Source organism: Caloenas nicobarica, chromosome 11 (assembly GCF_036013445.1).
Source record: "Caloenas nicobarica isolate bCalNic1 chromosome 11, bCalNic1.hap1, whole genome shotgun sequence".
NCBI lineage: Eukaryota > Metazoa > Chordata > Aves > Columbiformes > Columbidae > Caloenas > Caloenas nicobarica.
In genome coordinates this window covers 5,939,320-5,966,492 of record NC_088255.1, presented here as the reverse complement: position 1 = coordinate 5,966,492, position 27,173 = coordinate 5,939,320, and the positions used below count along the sequence as shown (strand labels likewise).

General features: G+C 43.9%; 1 protein-coding gene and 1 long non-coding RNA gene across 3 annotated transcripts in view; one reads left to right on the top strand and one right to left on the bottom strand.

Moving 5' to 3' along the window:
* The window catches only part of STAB1 (stabilin 1), a 58,863-nt gene that overhangs the window by 29,812 nt on the left and 1,878 nt on the right, over nucleotides 1–27,173 (bottom strand). For both annotated transcript variants that reach the window (XM_065642988.1, XM_065642991.1), the window contains exons 3-21: nucleotides 21,879–22,015; nucleotides 20,292–20,407; nucleotides 19,031–19,116; nucleotides 17,864–17,933; nucleotides 16,863–16,958; nucleotides 16,290–16,406; nucleotides 15,285–15,481; nucleotides 14,938–15,071; nucleotides 13,378–13,505; nucleotides 11,932–12,023; nucleotides 10,240–10,362; nucleotides 8,573–8,719; nucleotides 6,683–6,745; nucleotides 5,618–5,731; nucleotides 5,169–5,222; nucleotides 3,706–3,786; nucleotides 3,247–3,405; nucleotides 2,283–2,345; nucleotides 807–908 (exon numbers count right to left, since the gene is read on the bottom strand). In XM_065642988.1, coding sequence (XP_065499060.1) covers nucleotides 807–908; nucleotides 2,283–2,345; nucleotides 3,247–3,405; nucleotides 3,706–3,786; nucleotides 5,169–5,222; nucleotides 5,618–5,731; nucleotides 6,683–6,745; nucleotides 8,573–8,719; nucleotides 10,240–10,362; nucleotides 11,932–12,023; nucleotides 13,378–13,505; nucleotides 14,938–15,071; nucleotides 15,285–15,481; nucleotides 16,290–16,406; nucleotides 16,863–16,958; nucleotides 17,864–17,933; nucleotides 19,031–19,116; nucleotides 20,292–20,407; nucleotides 21,879–22,015 — 2,079 coding nt within the window. The remainder of the gene's footprint in view (nucleotides 1–806; nucleotides 909–2,282; nucleotides 2,346–3,246; nucleotides 3,406–3,705; nucleotides 3,787–5,168; nucleotides 5,223–5,617; nucleotides 5,732–6,682; nucleotides 6,746–8,572; nucleotides 8,720–10,239; nucleotides 10,363–11,931; nucleotides 12,024–13,377; nucleotides 13,506–14,937; nucleotides 15,072–15,284; nucleotides 15,482–16,289; nucleotides 16,407–16,862; nucleotides 16,959–17,863; nucleotides 17,934–19,030; nucleotides 19,117–20,291; nucleotides 20,408–21,878; nucleotides 22,016–27,173) is intronic.
* Nucleotides 782–4,144, top strand: LOC135993262 (uncharacterized). The gene is made up of 3 exons (XR_010606840.1): nucleotides 782–1,111; nucleotides 2,300–2,506; nucleotides 2,724–4,144. It is a non-coding gene; the product is annotated as an uncharacterized LOC135993262 (long non-coding RNA).

Sequence of the window (27,173 nt, the reverse complement as noted above, 5' to 3'; positions counted from 1 at the left end):
CTGTCTTTCTGCTCACAGCCTATTCTTCTCAGAATAAGTCACTATTTCCTGCTCTCTCTGACTTCAACAAATAGAGTCCCTGTTTTCTACGAGCTTTTATTTCTTTAATAGTGCTGGCTTACTCACTCCTACTATATCCATGCTGAGGACTGTGTTCCTTTGGAGGAATATAGCAGTTCTGGATCAAAGGCCTTGTCACAACTGACCAATGGAAGAACAATCACAAGACAAACAGCAGCATTTAATGACACAACCACAAATCATTCTGTGTAGTTGGCATTGTGAGAACTCAGGAGGTACAGACAAACGTGAGGTCCATAAGCTCGCTAAGAGTGACTTTCCCAAACCATCTGACAATTTTTCATAAACAGGATGCAATCACTTCACAGTTTATGGCACTTTCTCTGTGCTCAGCTTCCTTTGGGAGGCATGCTAAAACCAGCGCACTCTCAGAGAAAATGTGCCACAGCTGACACTGCAACATTTGACTCAAGGCTTCCTCCAGCTTGGCTAGTCACAACTAGTGTGCTTTATTTTATTTATTTATTGTACTCAGGTTTAACTGAGCTGCTTTCTAACATTCACAGCAGGTTGGTGCCTTGTGTTCCCTCTGTGTTTGCCACGGAGAAAGCGGGTAGCCCGTTCATGTGACGGTCCTGGGGACAGCCCTTTGCACAGGACAGCTTTCTTTTCGCTCCCATCCAGCCCTGTCTCAGTTCAAGGAGTCCGAGCTCTTCTTGATGAACGAGGAGGAGCAACACTGAGCTCCTTTCAAAGGGAATGCCGCCGCCTTCCATCACACTCACCGTGACGGTTTGATTGCAGTACCTGGCGCACCCCTTCTTCAGGACATTCAGGCCTTGTGGATCATGGATGAAGACACATTCTTTTGGAAAGAGCATTGGTTCCTGCACAAACAAAACAAGTCATCAGCACTGTAACCCTCCTCCCCACTCTTTTTTTGCTGCAGGGAGCAACTGTGTCTATCTCTGAGCTGAGGAAGTTCACCGAGGAGCCAAGGTGAACAAGATACTGCCATGGCATGCCTGTCGTGAAAGAAGGAACACGGCGGCTTCCTCTTGCTCCCACCAGTCCCCAAGTCTGAGCCAAGGTGCTGCCCTTTTGTTCTAATAATTTTGTCTATGATAAGGGAGAGAGTGAGAGTAGGGGGAGAGGGTAGGGAGAGACGGTGAGGAGGGGAGGGAGAGGAGACAAGGGGGAGAAAATGGCAGAGCGGGGAGAAATAGAGGGTAAGAAGGAGGGGAGGAAAGAGGAGGGAGAGCAGGAGGACAGCAGGAGGGAGGGGAAGTGGGGAAGAAGGGGAATAAGAGAGAATGAGGGAGAATGAGAGAGTGAGGGAGGGAAGAGAGGGAGGTGTGACAGAGAGAGTGAGATGGGAAAGGACTGCAAATAATTTTAGAACAATGCTCCGTGACCTGTCATGGAGTTAGACAGAGGTAGAATTGGGCCCCAGATGATTCTGGCTTCACCTGCCTCAATCAGAGAGGAAAATGAGCAACTAGTGGTTTTGCAGAACTCTACTTCAGACATTCATGCCGAGACCACATCAGCAATTTCTCCTGCAAGTCAGATCTCTCAGAAGACACCCAACAGCTAACAGTGGTGAACACCTCTCTGACTTTCACAAACAACATCTTGGGCCCAGCCTTCACATGAGGATTTCCTGGAACTTACTGTTCTACTAAACTCAGCATGGGATAACTCAAACACCAGCACCCAGCCTCCTCCTCCTCCCTACTCCACCTTCAGCTAGTTCTGCTCATCTCTGAATCAACAGGGAGCACAGGCCAAGAACAAATTGTTTCTCACCCTCTGCAGTGCAGAAAGCTTGTTGTGATTCTCTGGCCATAATATAGGCCAGTGGTAGCACTGGATGGTACTAGGGGGATCAAGCTTGGTTCTGGCAGTCTGGAGGAGCTGGCACACTCAGCACACAAGCAAGAAGGCTCTGCCTGAGCCAGAGCAGAAGTGCTAAAAGCTGCAAGTCTGGCATTTTATTTAGCCCAGACTGTCTCCCAGCTCTCTTCACTGATTCAGCAAACAGCCTTCAGAATAAGAAATAGCACAGAGCAGTTAGTGGGTGGCAGTCTGGGATCACACAGCATGGGTATGTGGCGAGCACATTTCCTCTAACAAGCTTCTCTACTTGTTGCCTTCCCTGCTCTCTATTTGAAAGTGGCTTGGGTTTAGAAACTGTCTATCAGTATGGCTGTAAGTCATCATGCAAAGAAGAAACTAGGGAAATAACCACAAATATTTACCATTTCTCTGCTGCCAGGTGGGCAAATGCTGTTGTTGAGGGCCTCACAATCCACACAAGAGCCCTGTTAAAAATACAAGAAGGGAAAACTTAATCTTCTCGAAGGAACCCATTCCCCATGACAAGAATGTTACAGAGCTACTTACTGCTCCCAATATATATCCAAAACATCACAACATGTATCAGAAACATTCCTAGGAAGGAGTTTCCACACTCTGGAATGGGGTAAGTTTATAATCTAAATAAAATGACTCCTTTGTCTCGGGAGGTGCTTGCACCTGGCTGCAAGATGGGGTCTGTCTCCAGCCTGTGGGTCTGCCAGCCCTTAGTCGGGCAGCTCTGCTGCAAAACATTTTGGGCATCCATGCAGCCAGCCGCACTAAATCAGCAAATTGTGTGGACCCTCTGGCCACTTAGGATTAACTGTGTCTCTCCAAATCAGGTACCTCTTGCCTATTCAGAGCCTCATCTTCTTTCTTCAGTAACCTACCAATGATCAAATTGTGGAGGAAACACCTAAAATAAGGTATACAAAACTGTCCAGGTGAGAATATCGCACAGCATTTGTAGCTCCTGCTACTGAATGACTGCTTCCCATCCAGACTACAGGACACCAATGCTGATAGCGACGAGAACAAAGCATCGTCAGCTGCGTTAGCAACTATGGTGTGAAGAAGATCGTATAAGGCCTCATGAAAACGCAAATGTACTTCTGAATCAAAGGTAGGGTGGGTGCAAGGAAAAAACAACAACCTACAGGGAAGATTTGTTGATTGCCAGCAAAGGGGTGCCAAGTGCTAGCAGAAGAAACACTGGCAGGGCTGATACTGCTTAAGTTCACATCAGGGGACCTCTCAGAGAGAACACATTTCCCAAATGCAACCTGCACAGCCTGCTTTTGTCCTTGCAGGCAAGTGTGGGGTCTACAACAACTGCTAGCCTGAGAATGGGAGAAGCTGACTTACCATCACAATTTTATGTTGCTCTTCATTGCATCTATGAGGCAAAATGGGGATTATTGAAGGAGGGATGAAGATGCCGTCCAACGTATGAATAATACCATTTGATGCCACAATGTCTCGCATGTTTAAGGGGATCCCTGGTTCATCCATCAGAATTCTTCCCTGATGCAGAAACACATATAATTTATCTGCATTTTAGCCTGTTAGACTGTATAAACTATGTAAAGCCAACGCAGGAAACAGATGGTACACAACATCAAGTACAACCACACAAATGGTCAGGCATCTTAGTGGAGTCACAGGCTGGATAAGAAGCAAACTAATTCAATGGCGTCATTTAAGTCTAGTTTTTTAAGCAGAGGAAGAAACAGAGATGGGCTGAAACTACATTGTTCAGAATGACATCTAGACTTTCTCCTACCTCAGGAGGGTTTGCCCAAAAGGGTTTTGATTAAGACTTACATCTGCACTGATGTTGATGGTGAGTATCTGGTTTGCCATGGTAACAATGTGTGGCATCATTATCAGTTTCTCTACAGTCACCTGAAATAAAAACACAAGGGGACAGCACCATGAAAACTCAGGGCCATTTTAGTACAGCTTACAGATCCTTCCACGATTCCCGCCACTTAAAAAACATTATTAAGGGGACTTTAACGCTTACATTTCACGAAATACCTTAAATACAAACAATGAGTCGGAGGGAAATTCGGGACTTTGTGTGAATTGTTGGCAATACCACAAACACAGCAGTGCTGTGGCAGCAGCCTTGGTTTTCATTCCTTGTGTAACAGCCCAGCACAGGTGAAATCAACTCTCACTAGCAGTGTTTCTTACTAATACAGCTGCAAGTAGGGTCAGACTGGGGATTTTCCAGGGCATATTCAATAAACAATGAAAGATAGCAGAAGCATAACAGAGAACATATTTTGACTTAATAAATAAGCTTATTTCTAAAGGCAGAAAACATGTAAACTGCAGCTACTGTACGGAGAAACTTAATGATTTGAGAAGTTGAGAACCAAGACAATTGTTAATTTTGCTTCCAACAGGTTATTGAAGAGTAGCTCAGCTAGTCACCATGTTGTTATTCATCAATTGCAAGCAAAACTAGCTTTTGCTGTTTTGTCAAAGTGCTGCTCATTTTCTCTGTTGGAATTAGGAAAATCACAAGGACTGACATTTGCTTCTCAGTAAAGAATGGGAATAATATTGCTATTTATTAATTAATGATATTGTACCATTGTACCATAATGCTTGAGTATTCACTCCCTCCACAAGCTTTGTGTCAAACATTTCACTTGTTTATCATATAAACCAAAGCATCTTGTTGATGCGCTGCATTGATTTTATTTACCCTGCCATTGCAGTACGCAGCACTGTTGGTGCAAGGATTGGCAGTACCGTGTCAGACCACCAGCTCACTTGCACCCGTTCTCCACCTCCAACTTCAGCCAGTGCTGAAGCCCAAGGAGAAAGGAAAAGGAGCAGGGAGTTTGGGCCAATTCTTTGCTTGGCTGTAACTTTTGTGTTGCTGCTATTAGTGTTTTAGGGAAACTGCAGGATGGAGAGTTCATAATTAAGGTGCACTCCTAATTAATAGTTTAACAAATAAAGTGATAAGAAGAGTGTGTTTGCCTGCAGCAAATTCTGCTGGACAATATTTTGATCGTAAAGGCCACCCAGCTAAGGAGGAATCTCAGAGATTCGTGATGGAAGAGCACAAGCTGTCCCTTCTGGCAACCGCTTTCATGGTAAACATTTCGCCTCATCAGATCCTGAATAACATCTCTGCTCCTCCAGGGGAAGCCCAAGAAGTAGCAGTTGAAGTCATCAACAGTCCAACCTCTATGCCAAACAACACAGTTGATAATATGCTGGCCCGAAAGACCCCGATTATCTGGACTTAGAGCTGCCTGCCTTACCGCTGCTGAAGTGTAGATATGATGTTTCACAAGTTCCTGAAGCTTATTTATGCCCTAAGGAAATAAGAGAGCATAACAATGAGATTATCTCTTCAATGCTCAGGAGTAAGAGGAGGCAACTACATTTTCTTTCAACCAATGACTGACAACGCCAATGTATATAGCAGCGAATTCACATGGCAAGTAAGTTACTTCGTCTTCCCCTACCCAAAGCTGGGGTGAGGAAAGCAAGCCAAGCATCATATTTAAACAATCTGGCTATCCATATTTCTCATTGCATATTCCACCAGCATTCACTTCTCTCCCAAACCCTTACAGAAACAGAGACACGGTTTAGTCGTCTCCAGGAAGAGCAACTTGCAGCAACGATCAGATATGTTGCACAAGCCATTCCAGCACAGCCCAGTGCAACACAGCTCAGGATGCTTTGAAGCACTACAAGCTCTCACCTCTGTGAAAAGATAAATGAGCCTTCCATCTCTCAACTTGTCCACGGCATCATTGCTGGGTACAAACACAGTAAAGGGGCCTGGTCCATCCAGTATTGCAGGCAGGCCGCAGTTCTGCAAAAATAATAAAAGATTTCATTGTGGCTATAGCATGAGTTAGTGAGGGGTGTCTAACAGGAAGGGAGGGGAAACTCTAAGCAACCCACTAGAGGGAGAGCTGTTGAAAAGCAAATATATACAAGAAGCAATTGGACACCAAAGACAGACGTAATATAACAGAGGCATAAATGCCACAAAAACATAGCTTGGATAATGAAGCCACTGGTGTGAATGCAGCTAATGTGAGCAAGGGAGTACTGGGGTAATACTCCCTCTGTGCTTTAAACACACGAGTACATATAGAGAGACTAAAGCTGTGTTTTTGCTTCAAGAGAAGGAAAAGAGAATCCAGTCTATAATCACAGTTGCAGTTAGTGAATTTTGTAAACAACAACAGCCACAGAGCTGAAAACAGACAGACCAAGACTGCTGTGAGCAATGCCAGAGCAGATCCTGATGACTCTGATGGAGGCAAAAGGAAAATCAGCCTGTCCCTAGTAAAAATACCAACTAAATAAATCCTGGGCAGCAGCCTCAAGGGTTTATATCCTGAGGACTGCATTTATTTAGAGATCTACACCCAAAAAGCAGGTAACTACAATCTAGCTTGGCATGGACAGATATGTAACCTTCATTCTTTGTCCTGACAGTGGTCAAGAACTAAACATGCTTTGGAGAGCAAACTCTCAAGAGAGGCGAAGGGGAGGTGGGGAGGTAGATAGCTAAGTGGCATGTATGCTTGCCGCTTGTGCCAAATCCCCTATAGATGTGAAAACTCCCATCTTTTCCATTGCATTTGCTTATAAAATACACAAAATAAGAAATGACACAGAAAAAAGCATCCAGAAAAAAAGCCAGATGACTCAGATGCATTGAAATGTTAATCAAAATACCCATAAAACCAGCAGCAGGCTTTGCGACAGTGGCACTGCCACACCTTCCCGGGGCAGACAGACACACGCTTACCTCCAGTATGGTTTCAAATCGACTGAAGATCTCCATTGAAGCAAGGATCTGACCAATGGTTTTCTGCAAGAAGTTACAAAGAGGAAAAAAACGTCTGGGGCTGAAGCAAGTTTTGAGCACAGACTGCAATACTTTTGGCCAGCTGATGTTTGTGGTTTGCACGTAAAGATCTACAGACCATCATCCTCAACGTCTTCAAACTCTGTTTTGGACAGCTGGCCTAGCAAGGATGAACCTGCAGCATCTTAGGCACAAACTCCTTCCCATGCACAACAAACCAGATTTTCCAAGGCACCATGCACTTGAGCACCCTTCTTTCTTCCTACTCCCATCTGCAGATTAAATTAAATGAGGAGGCGACTACCCACTATCATTAAAACTAGAGACACACTACTTGCTGCCATACGCAAATCAGTTCTGGGCTGGTAGGCAGTGGAGCCACCTGCAAATGAGCTCCAGTGCTGAGAAAATACAATACGCATGCATATTCCTGAAAATACAGAGGAAACAGATGCCTTCCTTTTTGCCACATTGCCCATGAAGACAAAGGTAACAGGAGGAATGTCCCTTCAAGCATCAAAGCTTGTGAAGGGACTTGTCTGACCTTTATTTGCAGGAATCTGCATGGCCTTTTGACAGAAAGTGCTTCCTGAAGAACACACAGAGGCAACGAACATTATTTCAAATGGACACAGGTACAAAGGGATTTGATGCCAAAAATGTCTCACATGATCACTGGCCTTCATTGCAAAGCCAACATCACAAGGGAAGGAAAAGTCTGAAGGAGTCCAGAGACAAGCTCTGCAGGGAGCACTCCCACTGTCCTGCCATCCCAGAGCAGCTGCAAACCCTTCCAGAGAGGTACAGCTTCACTTCTGAACCTCAGACATTCCTTTTTGGAAAACATCCTCATGCAGGTCATAAGACTGAGAGCATCTTAAGTGACAGCAGATGTAAACATCAGTGATGGGCATGATCGAATCCATATGAACAGCCAGAACTTGTACAATTGATAGACCATTCTCCAGGTACTTCAGCTGAAGAGCTACTGGCACTTAACACAACACTCCAAATGCTTTTTAAACACACAAAATACAACCATAACATTAATACAACCATAACAACCGTCTGACTGTCTTTATAGACTAATTACAATGGTGTAACGTAAGTGCAAACTACTAATAAAATCCTGCCAAATCCAAGAGCTTGTGTCACTCTATGAATAATTTTTTTTGCAAGGAGGTAGGAGGTAACAGGGCCTGCTTTCTGCATATAGAAACAATATAAAAATCCTAAGGCATAGCAATATAGTAGCTATAGCAAAAACTTCTCCCAGCTAACAGGGAAAAGTGCTTGGCAGATCTTGAACCTGAAACTCTTACCCAGGGTCTTAAATTCAAGACATGACTTCAAAATGCAGAAGTCTAATTAATATTTGTCCTCATTTTACATATTTTTAAGGCAAAGGAAACTTTTTAATTATAATTTCAAAATGCAGTACAAACCAATTAAACAAAATCTCCGTTTAATTTTTAAGAGAAAAATGCTTTTTCAATATTTATCCTGTAAGATACATCTTCTGTAAGATGCAACTGAAAAACAGTTCATTTGCTATGGAGTGATCTTACTCCTGAAAGTAGAACTTTACTCATTCAAGCACTGTAAAAGCATCACTGCGAGATCTGCTTATGCAGTGGTATTAGCTACTTTTAATGATATGCTGATGTAATAGTGCATAATAGGCCTTACCAGGAGTTGAAAACAAAATAAATAGCCTTTTCTCTTTAAAAAATGCCTCTCTGATTTGGAAGTTTAATGACAAAACCAGATTTTTTTAAAGCGTTCATTCTGCTGTCCCATGAAACAGAAGAAATCCAAATGTCTGTGTACCTGTGAGTTTCTGAGGTTGTCCATGCTGGTTTTTTTCCTTAGGGTGTTAACTATATGTATGATGCCATTGGCTGCTGGTAAGTTTGACTGCAAAATGTTGTACAGTTCCCCTGGCAGGTCTTGATATCGAAACGATGTGACATATGTCTGGACAATAAAAAGAAGTTATTTTCTTGTGGTATATGAGTTTTATCACAATAGATCTATAAATCATTGTTCCCTTCAGTGCTCTCTGTGTATGGGTCAGCAAGGTGAAGGCACAACCTGAGTTACTCTGGAAAAAGTAAATTTAAGGGGTGGCCTGGGTGTAAAACAAACATCCCACCTCTACTTGAGTTTGGGTAATACTTTTAGTACAGAAAGAAGACCTAATCTGGGACAGTCAGCTCTAGAATTAAGTTTGTCTGAGTGTGAACAATGCTTGATCCCAGCTCTGGATCACAAAAGGGTGCAGTGACCACCAAGCAGCTGCTGCATCAGTTTGCCAAGGACAAGGAGAGAGGCACGGTGCCTCCTGAGCACTGGAGTACACAATTTAGAGGCAATCCTGGAACTACAACTTTGATTTCAACTTGTATTGGCTCATAATGCCAACAAAGCTAAACCAGGTAGGTTCACTGAATCGTAAGGTACGTATCTGGTCCTTCCATATTGTGTACAACCATGCATTGAAGTTGGGTACAGGGAGGATAACCTACAAACTAAGCATCAAGGTATTGGTGCTGCAGCTATAATCAAAGTTCAGGCAAGCACAACTTCCCCATGCTTTTCATTTCACCACGTGCATTTCTTGAGCTGCTCCTCCCTGCCCTGAACTTTAGTTCACATCACTGAGGATTCTGGTTGAAACAAAGGAAGGGGAGGGCAGACTTCCCAGATCAAAGCACTCCTGAGTAAACAAACAGGAAAGAAATTTAAGAGGAGCACCCACAAGCTCAGTTCAGATTCCCCAGCTCCAAATAGTGCTTTGTCCTTTTGATGCATGCAGGGTGCATGTATTATGACCTAGACCTCAAGGCCAAGGCTGGATCCTCAGAGAGGAAACATACGGCTCTCCCTTAGTCAGCTGGGAGCATGCAAGCAGGAAAAGTGCAGGATGGAGAGAGAACAGTGGATGCTGGAAAATATGAGTCAATTTTAAAAGGGAAAAGGGGGAAAAAAAAGCACTCCATATCAGAACATAATGATGAAAAACTCTTTGCTAGGACGACTGAGAAAAACAAAATAGAAAGAGGGGAAAAGGGAAACTGGAAGAGAAAACGTTCAGCATGTGCCCACGCCCAAGCACACAATCTCCAGGGAGAAGCATTCAGACTGAAGAGAGACTTCACTGCCTCTTCCCTGTCAGCCACGTGGATATTGTAGCTGCTAAAGGTGTAGGAAAAAGGTCTCTTCTCCAGAATATATATGCAGACCAAGGAAAGACCATTCACCAGTCAGATTCTGGCTAACTGGTTGTCTGCAAGACAGGAGAAGTGTTTGCTTGGGGTGTCTGGTCTTAAATCGCCTTGCTTTAGACTTCACAAAGGAGCTCGTTGTTCTGATTGCAGGCAGGTTGATTAGAGAAAAAGGTTTCCTGGTTAAGAAAGTGCACCAAGAAAACTACGCTCAAGCTCCAGTCTGCCGTACATGAAAGCACCGACCCAGGACTCCAGGAGATCCCTTACCAGGCTACCAAATGTTAGCTGATGTCCAGACAAGGTCCACACAGTCTTGGCTTTTACCATGTCTTCTAACAAATGCAGACCGGGAACGATGTGCATTCTGCACAAATGCCTAGCAGTGGTATCCTTTGGGGAATAAAGAGCACATAAAGAAGATAAATGACATGTTCTTTCAAAAACCTCATTTACTGACAGAGCCATAACGATACCTTTGCCTCAGCTAACACACACAGGGGAATTTTTGGCATATGAGACTGAGTTGCCCTCTTCATTTTGGCTCCCTGGAGTAGCACTGTGGCAAATCTTTTGCTTCTGTTTGTGTACACACTCAAACACAGGGAGACTGATTAACTTGCCTGTGACTTTAGAGGAATCCGCTTGACAGAAACCTATCGGACTTGGACAATTTAAAAACTATCCTTGCATGCTCTATGTTATAAAACTTGCTGAAGCTCCCCATACACAATCTTGTAGGTGGTCTGAGCTGCTGAATTTACATGTAGTTTCTTCTTTTATTTCTGGGCTTTCCATCACTGGTATTTTTTTAAGACGATCCTGTGTCAATACTAATTTAGGTGGAACTGACCCTTGTGGGAACAGGTAGACTAGATAACTCAGGGGCCTTTCCCGATGTATTTTCTATGAATCCAGAAGTTACTATGACTGAGGCACAGGGCTTGACTTGTGCTAGTGGAAACCTCTGCTCAACAAGGTAGCAGGAGATAGCTCATGTCCCAGGCATTTGTAGGTTAGGAGTTGCTCCCTAGACTCTCTGTGAGTTCCTGCTGCTGCCCAGATAGCTTTGCCATCAAGCAAAGAAATGATATTTCTAAACCAGTTGGAAATGTAACGTTCAAATGGGATTGGTCTGTCTGGGTTATTTTTAAGACATTTTCCTTCTCGTATCCAAGTGCTAGCTGCAAGCTAGCTGCCACCTGAAACACCACAGGCACCCTGCCTTGCACGCAGTTAAAATCCCTACTGCACGAGCTGCATTTGTAGCTCATGTGTGCTGATTTTTAGCTCTGTCCTGGGAAAATGGCATATATACATTCTCACTCTAATGATGGATAGGCTGGTTGCAGGTCTAACTGTGCAAAAACTACTGCAAATGAACACAATTTAGTTAAAAAATAAAAAAAATAATAATATGACCTGCAGGACCTACTTGCTGAAGCCTAGAATTTTCAAACTCTTGTCCTGCCTCCCACAGCAGTTTTCTCCAGCCCTGATGTCCTTGCTTTCCCAATTAATAAAATGAGCTCTTCTGAAGAAGTTGACACCATATCCACATCTAGGGCCAGAGGCCCAAAATCCCATACCTTGATGCAAACCCCAACCCCTTTTGAAAACCCCACCCTCAAGTAGTGAAAAGCCACTTAAAGTTTTGAGAATAGTCACACACAGGAGGTTCGAGCTTTAAATGAAGAATGGCCAGAAAAACTTACACTTCCTGACATTAAAAACAAACTCTGTCAATATTGAAGAGAGAGAGGTTTTAAAAATAATGCGAGAGATGTAACACCCTCTATGAGACTGCAACTTAACCAGACAATGAAGAGTCTTCCCAAGAGATTGCTTCTATAAATAGTGCCTTCCAAAGTTCCTCTCTCACATGTCAATCAGTTTTTACATGCTGCAGAACTCAGGCATGGAAGAATCCTGAGACCAATTGCTAAAACCAGGAAAACTTACGTTAAATTCCATGCTATCATGAATCGAAAGAAGGGATGGTACAAAGACTGTGAAAGGCCCGTATTTAGTCAGCAACACTGAGCAACCAGAAGCTGTAAAAAAAGTGGCAACATGAAGTAGTTATTTGGCATACGGATTAACTCCAGCAATAATTATTCTTCTTGTTAACAGCACTATTCAACCTACACATATTTCGCCTGGTGCAAGTAACTAGTACTTGTTTACAAGGAACCAGAGGGACTTTGGTATTGCTATCACAGCCCAGCTTGATTGCTAGGAGTTTTAAGCACTTTCCCACAAGATTTCTGAAGGATTGCTGGTGACTTTGGTCCACTGCAAATCACTGCTGAAATTTGCAGAATATTCATAATAATTTTTCTCCTACATGCTTACTACCTTATTCTTGGGCCAAGTGTCCTCTGCCTTCCCCTTGAAACAATTTTTGGGTGTCATGAGGATTTACTGAGACTAAATACTTCTTGAGAAGCTACTATGAACCCGCAGTTGTCAGTCATCACTCAATTGTCAATGGCCCATCAATAAAGTCCACATCAACCAAGGTCATTAGGTATTAAGTCCCACTGCACAGGAGTTAGGAACCCAGAGATCTTCATGCAGTTGCCCGTAGCACAAATCATTATGGAAAACATATGCAAAAAATGAGTGTTAGCCACAGTGATATGTAGCAGGGAGGGGTATTCGCAAAAGCTAAGCTGAGCTTTAATCCTTATCTCTACGCTCCTGTCAAGTTAGTGGAGACAGAGAAGACTGTGCAGAGGATGAGCTGGAGAAGGTTTCTAACATAAGCATGCTTTGACATGAGCTAAAGTGTTCTCATTCTTTCCTTGCATTACAGCGAGGCAAAAATTAACCTTTGCAGATATCACTCCCCACTTGCAGTACATGGGTTCTAAAACAGAAAAGCAATTCCTCACTCAGGAAGTACCATGACATGTAGAATAAAGCCTTTTCATCTCTATAACAGCCACTAACACGTGCGTGCTGGCAAGGAGGCAGTTTAAGGGCTTTGTAGATGTTCTACTAAGTAGAGGACCTATGGCACACCAGCCTCAAGCATCAAAGCTAGAAAATTTGGCGACAGCTGAAAGATTGCTGAGCCTTCAACATAGACACTGTGGTGGTTCGATACAAATGGGTTTGAATCACACCTCCAAGGCACATTTTCCTTCTTCTGCAGATATGGAACCTCCTTCACCAGGACTGTTAAATACCTAATACACATCCACAGTGCTCTCTGCAACAGTCTACTCAATCCACAGCCTGGAATGGGTAGTAAGAGTCCAGAGATGTGACATGCTTGATTTTGCAGCCCATGGTCATACACTGTGAAAAAGATCTACCACGCTGAAAGCCTCTCAGCCTTTTCTGACACACTCTTGTCCCCACATTTGCCCCATTCCCCAAACAAATTCAAAAGACATTTACCAAACATTTTCATGGCGACGCTTAATTTCCTAGCAAACCTTTCTCGTGAATTATGATGATTTATCTCACTCAAGAGATCTTTATAGCAACTTCTCCCATCTCCAATCTCCCCTTCTTTACACACACAGCTAAGAGACAAGAATGGAACATAACAAACCATTATAAAACAGTTTGCAACAATTTCAACAAAGGTGAGTACAACATGTCAGTATCTACACTTAAAAGACAAATCCCAGCTTTAAGGTGTAGGTAAGAGCATAGTAACTTCTGCCTAAATCGACAGGAAAAGAGATGCACTCTTCTGGAGTGCAAGCAAATTTGGACCTGCCCAAAGAGAATGCAGATGCTTTCTCAGATACAATCAACATAACGATTGTCTGCTGTAGCGTTCAGGGTACAGACAGCCACAATATATTTAATGACACCTTTCTAACTAGATATTCAGTCAGTACCAGTCATTACAGCATCAGAAAATTTGAGGTAATGTGTAATAACCACAGGCTAAGTGAAAATGTAGGAAACAGCTCCTATGTGACCCCTCAGCTTCAGTGAGAAGTGCCAGCTCAACCACATCAGTTAGCTACGGTTCGTCTAAGACTTAATGAGGGCCCCAGACAGGCTAATGACTTTTCCAGAAAAGCTTATCTACATGTGAAAATCTCCGTCCTGATTCACACGGATTTCTAGTCATTACTCAGAGACTACTTAAGATCATTGGCCGATAACTATGTTTTTTCCTGTTTGGGTTTTGTCCAAGTATCAGCACTGCTCTCTCTGTTTCAGGGATGCAAAGACATGCGACACAGGGGAGGCATTTGACATGACTCCAGACTCAGAATGCTGAGCGCCAGCTGCTGGGGAACAGATCCACTGAGGCAGGGCCTGTGCTGAACACCGTGTCCTGCCCTTTGCTAGCGGATCTGCAGAAAGGGAAGCCACTGCGTTTCAGTTCTGGCCCGGAGCACACAATGAGCAGGTGGATGCCAACAGTTTTAGCAGCAATGGAGAAGGAAGGGTCAAGGGGAAGGGACTGCTCTTTCCCTCTTCACTCTCAGTGAAGCTCCACCTTTTCTTGGCAACACACAAAATCCTTAGTGTTACTTCCCTCAACTTCCCCCTCCCCTGTCAATCTGCAGCTCTAACTCATTTCTTGCTTGCAGGCGTGAGTGGGAGGAGAGCCAGAGACAGTCCTCAGAATCAAATGTGGGCAAACGTGAGCAAACAGAAGTCACATGTCTCCCTTTTAATGATTGATAATTAATTTATAATACCCTACTACTACCACCAACTTGGGGAGCTACATCCCTATTTCACATCACAGAAGACTCTGCTGCCCCAGATTTAAAGCATCTTGTGACCCACACACCAAAATTTACAATGACTAATGTAAAACTCTTTACTTTCAATAGGCTTGTTATAAACAGGCTCTTCTCAAAAGGCGACTCTGGCCCATTCTCCTTGGTTAGCTCTCAGTTTCTTCAAAATTCAGCTCATCCAAACTCATTTTCCATTCTAGCTGCAGAATAAGCTTCTTTAATAGCAATCTTTAAGCTGGCTTACCTAGGATACCCTTGGGAATTAATTTCACACGTGGAAGTCATGTCACAAAAATACTGCCGGCAATTGTTGGGAAATGCAGAACACTCAGACAAAGGAGTTCTCCTACTCATCCCAGGCTTGCAAACACAAGATACCTAAGAGAAGACAACACAGTGATTGCAGAGCTGCATTCATCATATTTTACCCAATAAGTTACCCTACAAAAGAGCTGTCTGTTTTTCCTTTGCAAAAGCTAAGGTGAGGAGAACAGATTTGACCAATACAATGGTGCTCTCATCCGAAGAGCTTCTCATGTGGCCATTTTTCAGACCCTTACAGGTTGCTGACATGCTGTCATTGCCCCTTACCTCTCCTGGACGTCTGTAGACACAAATTGTAGAGTTTTCTGGGCAGCCTCCATTGCTATCAACACAAGGGTTTATGGGCTGGCAAATCCTTCCATCTCCTCGATATCCTTCTTTGCAGGTACACTGATACTTTCGTGGTCCAAGAACCTTACACATGGCAAAGGGGGAGCACGGAGAAGCAGCACAGGGATCCTGAGCTGCAATTAAAGAGATGAGAGGTGAGAGTAACCAAATTTCTGTTTTCAAAACAGCACTTAACTGCAGCACAGCAGAATGCAAAAGGCCTGGAAAGAATGGAGTATAAGACATTGGAACTAGATGATTTTTAAGGTCCCTTCCAACCCAAACCATTCTACAAGTCTATGAATTTATACTATTAAACTTACAAAATTTCACAGGAAAATAAAATCATTTCAGACAGCAGACGTTTTGGGGTTTTTTTTAATCTGAGGAATTTGGATGACACATTCTTCATGTTATATCAGTAGCAGAAGTGTGAGTGACAGAGAATGCTTGAATTTATTTCTGAATTTCCATAAAATATCTGAGGATATATGAAACTGCAGTTTGGTCAGCAAAAACTGCAAAAAGCTAGTGAAAACAGAGCTATCCATAGCTAGGTAATTACATGAATCTTATTGACTTTAATAAAACCAATTCACAAACTCAAATTTGAAATCAGTGAAGAAATCCTCCAATTAGATGCCTTATTATTTAAACTGGTACAGACTCACCAATATCCCATTGTCACGGTTATTCAGTACATACTTATAAGCGAGTGCTGGATGGAACATGCAAGTCTAATTCATTTCTTGCTTTCAGGATCAAGTGAGAGGAAAGCCAAAAGCTTAGCCCTTAATCTTAAAGGGATTCCTAAAAATCAGGTACTTAAACCTCTGCAGTGAAGTAGGCATTGTATTCACAGTGATCAAATTAATCCAGAGACACCAGCGCAATAAGATTTTTCCAAACAGGGGACCATGTAGGGTCACAGAAGTTTCTCACCTTGGCAAGTGCTCCCGCTTCTTCTGTAGCCCATCTTGCAGTCACACATGGCAGTCCCGGCCCTTACCACACATTCACTGTTGGCCTCGCAGGTTACGCCTTTGCAAAGGGGAAGCTCTGGAATCACACAGCAAAGAGAGTTTCCCTTTGAGCACGCAGGGCACTGTTGGAAGATACAACTTACCTTACAAAACATCTGGAAATGAAGGTAAATGTGGTTTCCAGAGGCCCCCAAGCTGGCACAAAAGCCAGGGAATGTGAGCAGAGCGGACATCTCTGAATCACTGGCAGCCTAGGTAGTCACGTCCCACAAGGCTTAGAGAGAAGAAATGATCTATCTGGTTTCCAGAGAAGGAAAGAACAGAGGCACAAAGAGACAGTACATCTCGGCCACTGTCAGAGTGGGGAGCAAGCCCCAGCTTTTCCCTCTGTCTAGATCTCCAGTGCTCAGACCATCTTCCCTCTACATTCCCAAGCTATTCATTGCCCCCCAGCTCCTTTTGGGACACATGCATCCAAGCCCATACCATAGTTTAGCTCTAACAGCCCCTCTGCAGCTATCAGTGTATTTACCTTGGTCACACCTGGGGCCAGTGTAGCCTCCATAGCAGGTGCAGCTTCCATTCCCAGCGACGCCGCTGTTGCATTCCCCGTGCACGCAGTCACACACTGCAAGGGAAGTCCAGACAAACCTGACCTTCAGCTACAAGGCAGTGCACAGAGTCCAGGCATACACGGGCCAACTGCCCTGGTGCTTGGCACCCTGATTTCCTGCTAATAATCCACAGCAAGTGTAGCTCCTTTCAAAAACAGGCCATGCCAGCCAGAGCTTACCGAGGGCAAATTGAATGCCCTGAACTCAAGAAGACAAAATGCTGCCCGGTAAGAACAGCTTTGAATGCAAGATCTAGACTGGCTTTTCAAGCACGTTTTAACTTCCCACTCCTCTAGGTCTCCTGCAGCCAGTGCGGAAGGAGGCAGTGTTATGAGAGCCCACCACATCTGTGATCCCAGCATTGGTGGTGGTGTGTGAGCACAACCACCAAGATCACACCTATCTCACCTGTGTGGATACAAGGGAACCAGGAGCTGGACAAAAAGGGCTCCATTAACAGTCAGGCTGCACTGGTCGTAAATCGCTTCCAAAAATGCCATTCATGAGAAGCAGCACTGTGTGCATTAATTTTGTAGGGAGGGCAACAAGGAAGAAGTTGGGAGACAAGTGGGGCAGTTACAGGAGTCTGGAAAACAGTTGGAAAGTGAGTGTGGGTTGCTTCAGGGATGTAGCAACAGCCTGGCTAAAAAGAGAGCAGAAACCGGGATAGCCCTGGTAAGGGGAGAGAGAGATTTACAACAGGAAAAATTGACAGATTTGAGTGAAGTACTGAGAATCATTTGTCTAATGGGACAGTGGAGAAGGGCGCAAAGACAAAATGCCAAGACACCTGGTATTGAACACTGCCAGCTGGCATCCTCTCCTCCTCTCCAGCACCCTTCCTCATTCAACCTCCCCCTCCTCCTGCCTTGCTCTCAGTTATTTTTGTGGAGGTTTCACTTGAATAACTCATTCTTACCTGACTGACAGTCTGGGCCAAAACGATTTTCATCTCGGCAATTCTGGCACGCAAAACCACTGTATTGCTCCTAGAAGGGCCCCAAAATGTCCCAGATGTTATTTTTATGTATCATTGTGTTGTTCCACACATTGTTACCATTCAAAGTCTCTCCCCATTTCTGATTTTCTGTAACGGCTGAAGCAATACAGCGAAGAAAACCGATCTTTTCAGTGCTCTAGTAGTATTAATCAGCCCCCATGGTAAAGAAGATCATAGCGAAAGCCAACACATAGCAGGCATGCAAAACACCAGCAAAACTCTGGTGGGCAGTGGGGAAACAATGTCCTGATCACAAACCCACAGTAAAGTACCAACTGGCTTCTGATATCTCTCTGAAAAAGGAATTTGGAATTCACTAATGCCAGTGAGACTTGCAACAGAGTTTTTACAGGGCATTGGGACATTCAGCATATTTTTTAATTGATATTAGGTGTCTTTGAGTTAAATCCAAAATCAGCTTTTCTCAAAGAAGAGCCCAAGAGGTAGGATTTTAGCTCACGATGCTATTAATTAAGGATGCTGTAAACACATACAGTTCCTAAGACAGAATTTCAAGTCTGACACTGATCCATTAAGCTGAAAATTTTAGAAACACTGCTCTATATGATTCAAATGTGCAGGAATTGTTTATGCTTTTGTTGTACTAAGTCTGGAGCTGTAAAGAAAAAAACCCAACATCTGTCCTAAATTCTCTTTTTCATTTCTCCTGCTTTTCCTGAGAGAGGGAGGACCTGCCTGCCAAGCAGCAGGACCAGTTCATTTGAGAAGTATATCATCCAAGCCTGGAAAAGGTGCAGCTCATTAACAGCCAAGTATCTCAGGGCTTCTTGCAGCCACAGACAAACACTGATTATTTCAACTGATCAGAAGGTTAAATTCGTGCAATTCTTCTTTCATTTCTCCCCAGAGATCCTTCCCAACTCCATACCCTCACCAACAGTGTCTTAGTGCTATTGCAGACTACACCAGCCCTCTAGGAAAACCACAGACACTGATGCTGGAATGAAAGAAACTGCTAATGACCTTCCAGGCAGAAGGGCAGCCTTCATTCAAAGCATCTGCACACACACTATACAACTACCTCTGACAAAAGCACATCACCTTCAGAATAAACCACACACTGACCTTGCAGATGCAGGTCCCGTTTTGCTGTATACCATCCAAACATGTCCCATGGCCACTGCAGGGATTTTGAGAGCCACCCGGACACTCTAGAAGGCAAGAGACAGGTCAGATAAGATTAAACAACCAGCACTGCATCCCCCTATCCATCTCCCCTTCCCCCAGGCGTGCCAGTTGTGCAAAAGTGATGGCCTCACCTGCAAAGCCCCTGCCTGCTTATCCAATACACCTAATGCTGGCTCAGAGCTGGTGAATATGGCCAGGAGTGGCACCAATGAGCGATGTGGCTGCTAGCTAAGAAAAGCCGATTATTAAAAGTCTAAGGAAAAGTACCAGTGGAGCGTAACTATTACAACAAAATTTCAGCAAAGGCCCTGAAACATGTTTTGAGGTTGCTCCGCTGCTACCAGCATCAGCGAGAGGCAGAATCAATCATCTGAGGGCAGTTCTGAAACTCAGGACAGGTGGGAGCCTGCTTTGCAAAGATATCGAGCATTTTCAGCTGGGAATGTGCTCAGACAAACGCAGTCCACACATCTTTAGAGTGGGGTACCTCCAAATTCTGGGGACTATTTCTGAAAGTTTTAGACATGCGATTCTTCTGACAAAGCCAATTGCTTATTCAAACCACTTCTGTGAGAGAACAGGCTCAAGCTCTCAAACAACCTCCTATTTTCTGCAGGACTGGAGAGCATCTTTCCATATTCCAGCAATCAGTCAATCATATGAGAAGTGTTCAGCTTAATAGGTCTTGCTTTTGGATTTTTGCAACAAGACAAAACAAATTCTCTTTACTTGGCATAAACCTGAGTGGGAGATTTGGGACAGTTATTTTCATCTTGGGTTGGAATTGCAAAGTATTTTCTGTGGCTGAAAGGCTGACTAACTCCAGACTATACAGGAGAGCACGTGGCACATGCACTGCAGACCAGAGGGACATCAGAAAGAAATACCTTCCTCTTCCTTTGGAAACTTTCTTAAAGAGGAACAAAAACATCCCTTTCCAAAAGATTATTTTTAAAGAAGAGACAAAAGGAAGTTCTACCAAAGGAGGTTATGTTATGTGTTGAATGTAAGAGGATTCAACTCATCTGAAGCAAAGAGATTCCTTCCCCATTATATTCCCAGACAGATAACGAAGATCTTGTGAGTGTTTAAGGAATAATGAAAATTAATCACCTCAATGCATATTTAGTGTCTCCGATTAAAACTAGCGTGACTTACTCAACAGCTAGAGAGTGCAATAAAAAGATTAAAAACTTACCGGAGCACTCCGAACCCCAGAATCCTGGACAGCACCTTTTCTCCTCAATTTCTTTCTTACATATGTGATGGCATCCTGGCAGGGAAAGGGTATTTTCTCCTAACTTGACAGTGTATCTTAAAAAGAGCAATGCGACGTTCATGATTACAATACAAACATACCACACGCCTGTTGGAGGGGTTCTAAGCAATCGCATTGCAGTGCACTGAACTCTGAATGAAGGAAGGGCACTCATTCCCCCTGCCATACGTGCACACAAGAGTCTGCACTTCAGTTATGTCTTCTCTGAGGATGCCCGTTGATTTGAGCCTCAAAGATTGGTTACAAGAAATCTGCCAGGGACTGGATGTGAGACAGGACCTTGGACAGCCTGAGGGCATCACGACAGAAACCTTGGATGCTGGAGGGTTAGACAGCATAGAAACAAAGTCAGGATCTCCAGGGTGACACAGCGCTGGACTTCACACTCAAATAACCTTGAAAGAACAAAGTTTCCTTGCAGGACTTGTCCCTTTCTGTCTTGCACTAAAGATTGCAGATTGGGATGTTGGAAATTTGGATTTAATAGCTGTGTTATTTCTCTACACAATTGTGGACAAATCCATTAAATCCCCAAAGAAGTATCTTCTTTTCAACCCTTCATCCGTCACCTCTACACACAGGGTATAAGCCCTTGATGGCAGCATCTCCTGTTCTGCACGTATGCAGTACAGGACTATTCTTGGGTCTGTCCAACAACCACCACAAGACCAGATAACACTCAGAAAAGCTGCATACACTCACATTATTCTTACACTTCATTTTATTTTTGGCACAACATCCTTCCCAAAAGGAACTTGGAAATTGTCTCAAGAGCACTGCGCTTTGGCTTCAATCTGACTCCTGTGTGTGTCTGTGCAAAAACTGCTACAAACTGCAAAACTGTCACGGCTATTTTTAAAGTATTTTGACAGAATAGCAAATCACAGAAAACAGCAGACAATGGAGCTACATATTAACAGTTAACATTCACTACTGAATAGATACACAAACAATAATCTATAGTGTTTCATTTTTTAAAAACTTCCTGGTAAATTCAGTTTTCCTTCACCGTTTTCCTATTAGAGCCAAGCTCAACAGAATAAAAGCAAGGAACACATGAACAAACAATTGTCATAAAGTGAACTAGGAAGGTAAAAAGTTCAGAGGATTATTGCTGGAAGCTGGGAGGATATACAAGGGGAACTATCATTATATTATTTTCCTAATAATCCACTATGGAATTCTGGGTCTATATCAGGTTTCCATGCTAGACAGACCACTGTTAAGTTGCTACAGCAAGATGAACAAACTTGGGTTGTTTAGTGAAAGTTAGAGGTAATTATCTGTGCTTATAGAGCCCTATGTCCAGCAAAAAGTCCATGGGATTTGCAAGGAGACAAACCAACAAAAATAGGGTGCATACGACCATTTTTATGCATCTGAAAACAAAACTACTTGGATCTCTACAGCTCAAAAAACATGTGTGTTCTCCTGAAGGCACACACACTACTGCTTGCATAGCAGGGCTGCACCAAAACATTAACGTGGTTAGGAAATAGGCCTTACCTGCAGTCCCGTACTCCTAATCCTTGCGTTGTCTTTAACCAGCCTCTTGGACACAACATTTTAGGTGCTGCGGCACAAGCGGTACATGCTGTATTCAAGGTAAACATTGTCTTGACATTGCATCGCATGGATTGTAACTTAAAAAGAAAAAACAGAATGGAAATCAGCCCAAAATTAAAACGTTAACCTAGTCACTCACCTTGCCAACCTTTAATGTTTATCAACATTGCACCATTCTTTAGATACCACTGGGGAGGGCAGTGGCCAGTGCAGCTGCTGGGAAGTACATCGCACACTCATATAGGCTAAACCGTCACGTCACGCTGCTGCATGCTACTCTGCTTGGATCTCAGCTAGAAGGCAATAGGGCAGATCACAGCTACCTTATCTTCCCCCTACGCCTCACAGTAAAAATTCTAACCATTTCTAAAATAATCATAAGTGTGCACTGTTCATTTAACCTGATCTTTTACAAGCATGTGGTAGTAGTATGTGAGGACAAGCCCTAAATCAATAACCCTTGCCAGAAGACACTGAATTAAAATGCAACACAGCATTTCTCTTTTCTGTGCCATTGATATGGTCCAGTTCATTGGAGGTTTCATTGCTGTTCCACAGGTCTGAAAAAACAAATGTGTTAGTTCATTCTATTTCCCAGAGCTCAGGAGCTGTTCACACAAATATTTCTCATGGCAATTGCTTTCGAGAAGGAGCAGGGGGGGTGTGTGGGTTAAAAGGAAAGGTGCTCTGCACCTCTCTGACTACCTGGATGCCCCTAGGTGAGAAGGATGCCATAAACACTGGCAAGAAGATCAGGTAGGAGACTTAGATAATTCATATGGCTGGTGATAAATTCAGCACAAGTGCTTCCACCCAGCCAAAACAACTTAAGGGGTTCAGGTTTCCTCACAGGGTTTTTCTGTACCCCCGTACCTACCAATCCTCCTTCTCCAAATGAAACACAGCCAGAGCAGGTGAAAAATGTACAGCCTCAGAGCAGATAAGCATCATCGTATGCCAACTTGTCATTAAAGCTCATGATTTCACCCCAAAAGCATTTCCTTGAATTTCTAAGTTCCTGAAGCCAAGCAACTGCAGAGAAACCTCACTGCTCATTTTTAAAAAAAGACAACGTTTGCCACTGACAATGGCAGGGAAGAGCTGGGAGGCATGAACTGTGTTTGCGCCAAAAGGTCACTGGCTTCAAAAACAATACACAGCTCACCTCAACTGTGCCTCTACAGGCACTGTATTTTCTAGAAATAAAAATATTAGATCAAATTTTGGGAGGAGGCCTTGATCTGGGATTTTTTAAGCCATTCCTGAACAATGCTGTTAATGCAGCAGCTCTCCCATGCCCAGAACTCCTTGTTTTGGATTCCCACCAGAAATCTCAGCTTTTCTTCCTCTGAACCTAAGCCCAAATGCATACATTTGCCTCAAGGCAAGGGAGGAAGCCCACGGTTTCCCATCATTTATCAACAGCTCAGGAAGGCCCTCCCAGATGATAGCCAGCAGACCCTGTCAGGAAAACCTCCTGAGAGATAACCCGCAAGTCCCAGGTCCCCAGGGACATCACCCTGGAACGGTTTCCTGACTCACACCCACGTTCCATCTGCCTGGAGTTATTGAGCTTTTTCTTGTCTTCATGGATCCATCTTCTGCAGCCATTCATGCAAGAATGCTGCCCAATGAAGAAAGTGATTTCCATGTCTGTGGTTGCCCTTCACATGGATGTTAATTTCTAGTTGTGCATCTGGGGCTCTCCTTACTGTAACAGTAACCTCCACTTCTTTTGGTGGCAGAATCTCCAAGGAATCTGTTATGCCAAGGATTCCCTTGCATCATAAACAGTTCAAAACCAATCTGAGAGCCACCAAATCCACCAATCCACGTCCTGCGAGCACTAGCTTTACTGATTCTGTCCAGCAGGACGGAGGTCAGTTTTGCTGTTCCTTACGTTTCCACCCCACTGGCACACAGTGCAGTGTGAGGAGATTTCCCCTTTTTCATGGAGCAAAACAGACTAGACAGCCAATATAGATGGATAAATGAGGTGCTACCTCCGGAGTACTCGTCTCCAAAGATCAGCAGTGCCATTGATGGGGTGGGCAAGAAGCCCATCCAACCAGCTGACTCAGGAACAACTTAGGACTCCAGATTAAAGGTGGGCTTTTGAAAGGAGCCAGTTGAAGCCAGGCGCACAGTTCTAACAGAACGGTACATCTCATGCCTTTCTAGTCCCATCAAGTCCCAGCTTCACTGAGACAATGCTTCAGAAAGAGGCATGGGAAGACGTCCAAGGAAGAAACACACAGGTGGATGCCTTCCCATGAGTTATGATGTTGATGTTGTCAGAATTACTCCACAAGACATTATCAGGTGTCTGAGCCACCCTATCTGTATGAAAAAGACCACATGAACAGTAGAGCACAAAACACTAAATTAAAGCTCTCTAATCTTCTATTTTGTCTTTACTCCCAGGCATCAGGAGCTGGCTGTCAGACACAGCTGGGCCATTAAATGTGTTCGTTGTCATGGTGGTGGAGGAAGACAACATTATTCACATATTATTCCATTTTCCTTCTCTTTCCTTCATCAATGTCGCTCTGTTTCTAAATGGAGATGGACACTGGGAGAGGAGAAGGGCTATTGCTTCTCCCTGTTGGCATCTTTAATTATTTGCAGGCCCCTAAGACAAGACAGTTATTGTGGAACCTCCCCCTACCCTGCCTTCCTGTAACACTTCGTGAGCTTTAGGCAGTTTTCCAGTAAGATCTTCCCCTTTTTATAAGGAAATATGCTTGTGTCAGCAGCAACAGGCAGGAGGAAAGAGGAAGAAAATAGCTACGTGGAAAATAATAAAAAAAATATTTCCTTTCTTATTTGAGTGACAGAACTGATGAAGTAGTAGTTTTCTGGAGTGTTTTGCTTCTTGGGAAAGCAGAAGAAGGAATCAAGGGACAGAAATGCAACAGTTTGGATACTCCAAGTTTGGAGAGGATAAAAGACAGACCGGAGTTTGAGTCAGAGGTGGCTCTTGGGGCACAGCCTCATGGAAAACAATGATGCAGTGTTCCCTAGGGCTCCTCTGTGGCCGCTGTTTGTAAGTTCGAAGATGCTGGAGAGGAAGCAGCGAGAGGGAACATTTGCCCCTGTGATGCAGCGATGCCGCCTGGTGGGCCCAGAGTCAGTGAGGTGCATGGTGGCGACATCAGGGAAAGGGGGTGAAAACAGTCACCGTGCTCATCAGGTGATGTTGTGAGCCTGGACTGTACCACGCTTTGGGTACAAAGCAACAGGAAAGGAAGACTGGTGCTCTCAAACAGCTCCAGAGTTCAAGGAGGCTTTTAATGCAGAAGACATCTAACTGTAGCTGAAAGAAGTGAAGAGCCTGTGCCCACCCTGAGCTCAGTCTGCCAGGGCTGGGCTCTGCTCTCTCCCTGCACTCACACACACATGCACGAGCAGCTGCTGCCCTCTGTGCTCAGCTGAGACACATCTGAGCTGCTGGATGCTGCAGTGCTTCCTTCCCTCCTCTCGCTCTCACACAGATGCCCCCTTACTTCTCAAGTGCTCATGTTTCTCTTATTCCACCTCAAGAAAATAAGCTGGAGAGTTTTTTTAAGGACTAGTTTCATTCCCCTCATTTTTGCCCTTTATCTTCTCCTCTCAAACAATAACACAAATCCTTTTGCATGACAAAACCTCAAGGAAGAAAGAAAAACACATTTGGACGTCAGTGTTCGGCTCCAACAATCCTGGGAGCCAGTTCTGGAAACAGTCATTATCTAATGAATCACCAAGTTTCCAGTGCATTTGCCCTTTACAAAACAGAGCTTAGACGCATGTCTGAGTCATTATAGTCATGTACCTCCCCAAGAAGTTCTCAGCAACACTTTGGCTGAACAGACCCGGACACAAAAACCCTTCGCATTTGTCCAAGGAAGGCACTTTTCGGCACAAGAATGAACAATCAAGCTCAGAGTACGCGTAACACAAGATCTGCTGTTGCCCTGGGTGTTTCCCACCGTCTCAGCTGCAGCGCACCGGAGGCAGAGAGGGATGCAGAAAGCATCCCCTCATCTTCCACCCACCTCTGCTCCTCCTCCAGCACAGCCTGGGACTGGCCTCCTCCCAGCAGAAAAACTTTCAGGGCTCTCACACAGAAAACAAATCAGGCAAACAGATCTGCTGTCATGTTTGAGCCATCAAATCAGAGGCCTGAGGTAACATCACTGAAAAAAAGCTAGCACAAAATCTCCCTTTTCTCCCTTAATTGCCCCTGCAAGGCTCCTGCAAGACAACGGAGGCCTCTTGTGGAATCACAGCACTTCTATTGCAATCAAATCCAATGCCCATCCTCAACTATATTGGACAAGACTTCCTTAGACCCTTGCTTTTCCTTACCTCTCATTGTATTCTTTCAAACGTTTCTTATCTTTCTCCAAAAAAGAGGAAAACTTCTGAGGAAAAACTCTAAAACCAGGTTATTCTTTCTGGATTAAATAAACTGCTCTGGAAGTGATTCAAAACATTTCTATGTGAGTGGGGGTACTCATTACCTGATATTTTAACTGTTTCACACCAAGCCAGCCACCTCCGTGATTACAGAAATCAACACAGTGTCTCAAAGTCAAGAGACAAAAATTTCCACTTACACCAGCTGAAGCTGTGAGCCCATGCCTCTGAATGCGCTACTATACTGCAACCCATCTGCCTGGAACCAATGCCTCCGACCAGACAAAAACCAGCAGTACTGACGCTTCTTCAGACTATGTCTGTGCACGTCACCTTAATTAACCTGCAAGCTCGAAGGTTCATACCTTATTTGTATGCTTATTAGTAATTTATGGCCCTTTTATGAAAGGCTCTATACAAAACTTCCACCCAAAGTCCTGACCCTGAAGCATCTTTTCAGTGCTCTGGCTTTTTCTAAATTAAGTCTTTCAGGCTCACATGCACCTTCCCTACCACAGGTCTGTCCACAAGGGCCCCCCTTTGTCATTCAAGACAAAACAACCCTTCCGTAGCACGGATCCCCAGAGAATAAGATTTCAAGCGCCCCCACACTGCTTCTGACTTTGTAGGCCAGGTCATTCCTGCACAGCAGGACACAAGAAGGCTGATGGCAGAAGAGAAAATAGTATGAATTAGTGTGAATTCTAACCTACAGAAAGTGGGATGCCTCACCATGGAGCCTAGAGATCTACCAGGGCATTGTACATTCTTCTAGGTGCTGCTGCTAAACACAAAAAAGGAGATAAAGGAATCAAAAGAAAATCAATAAAATGG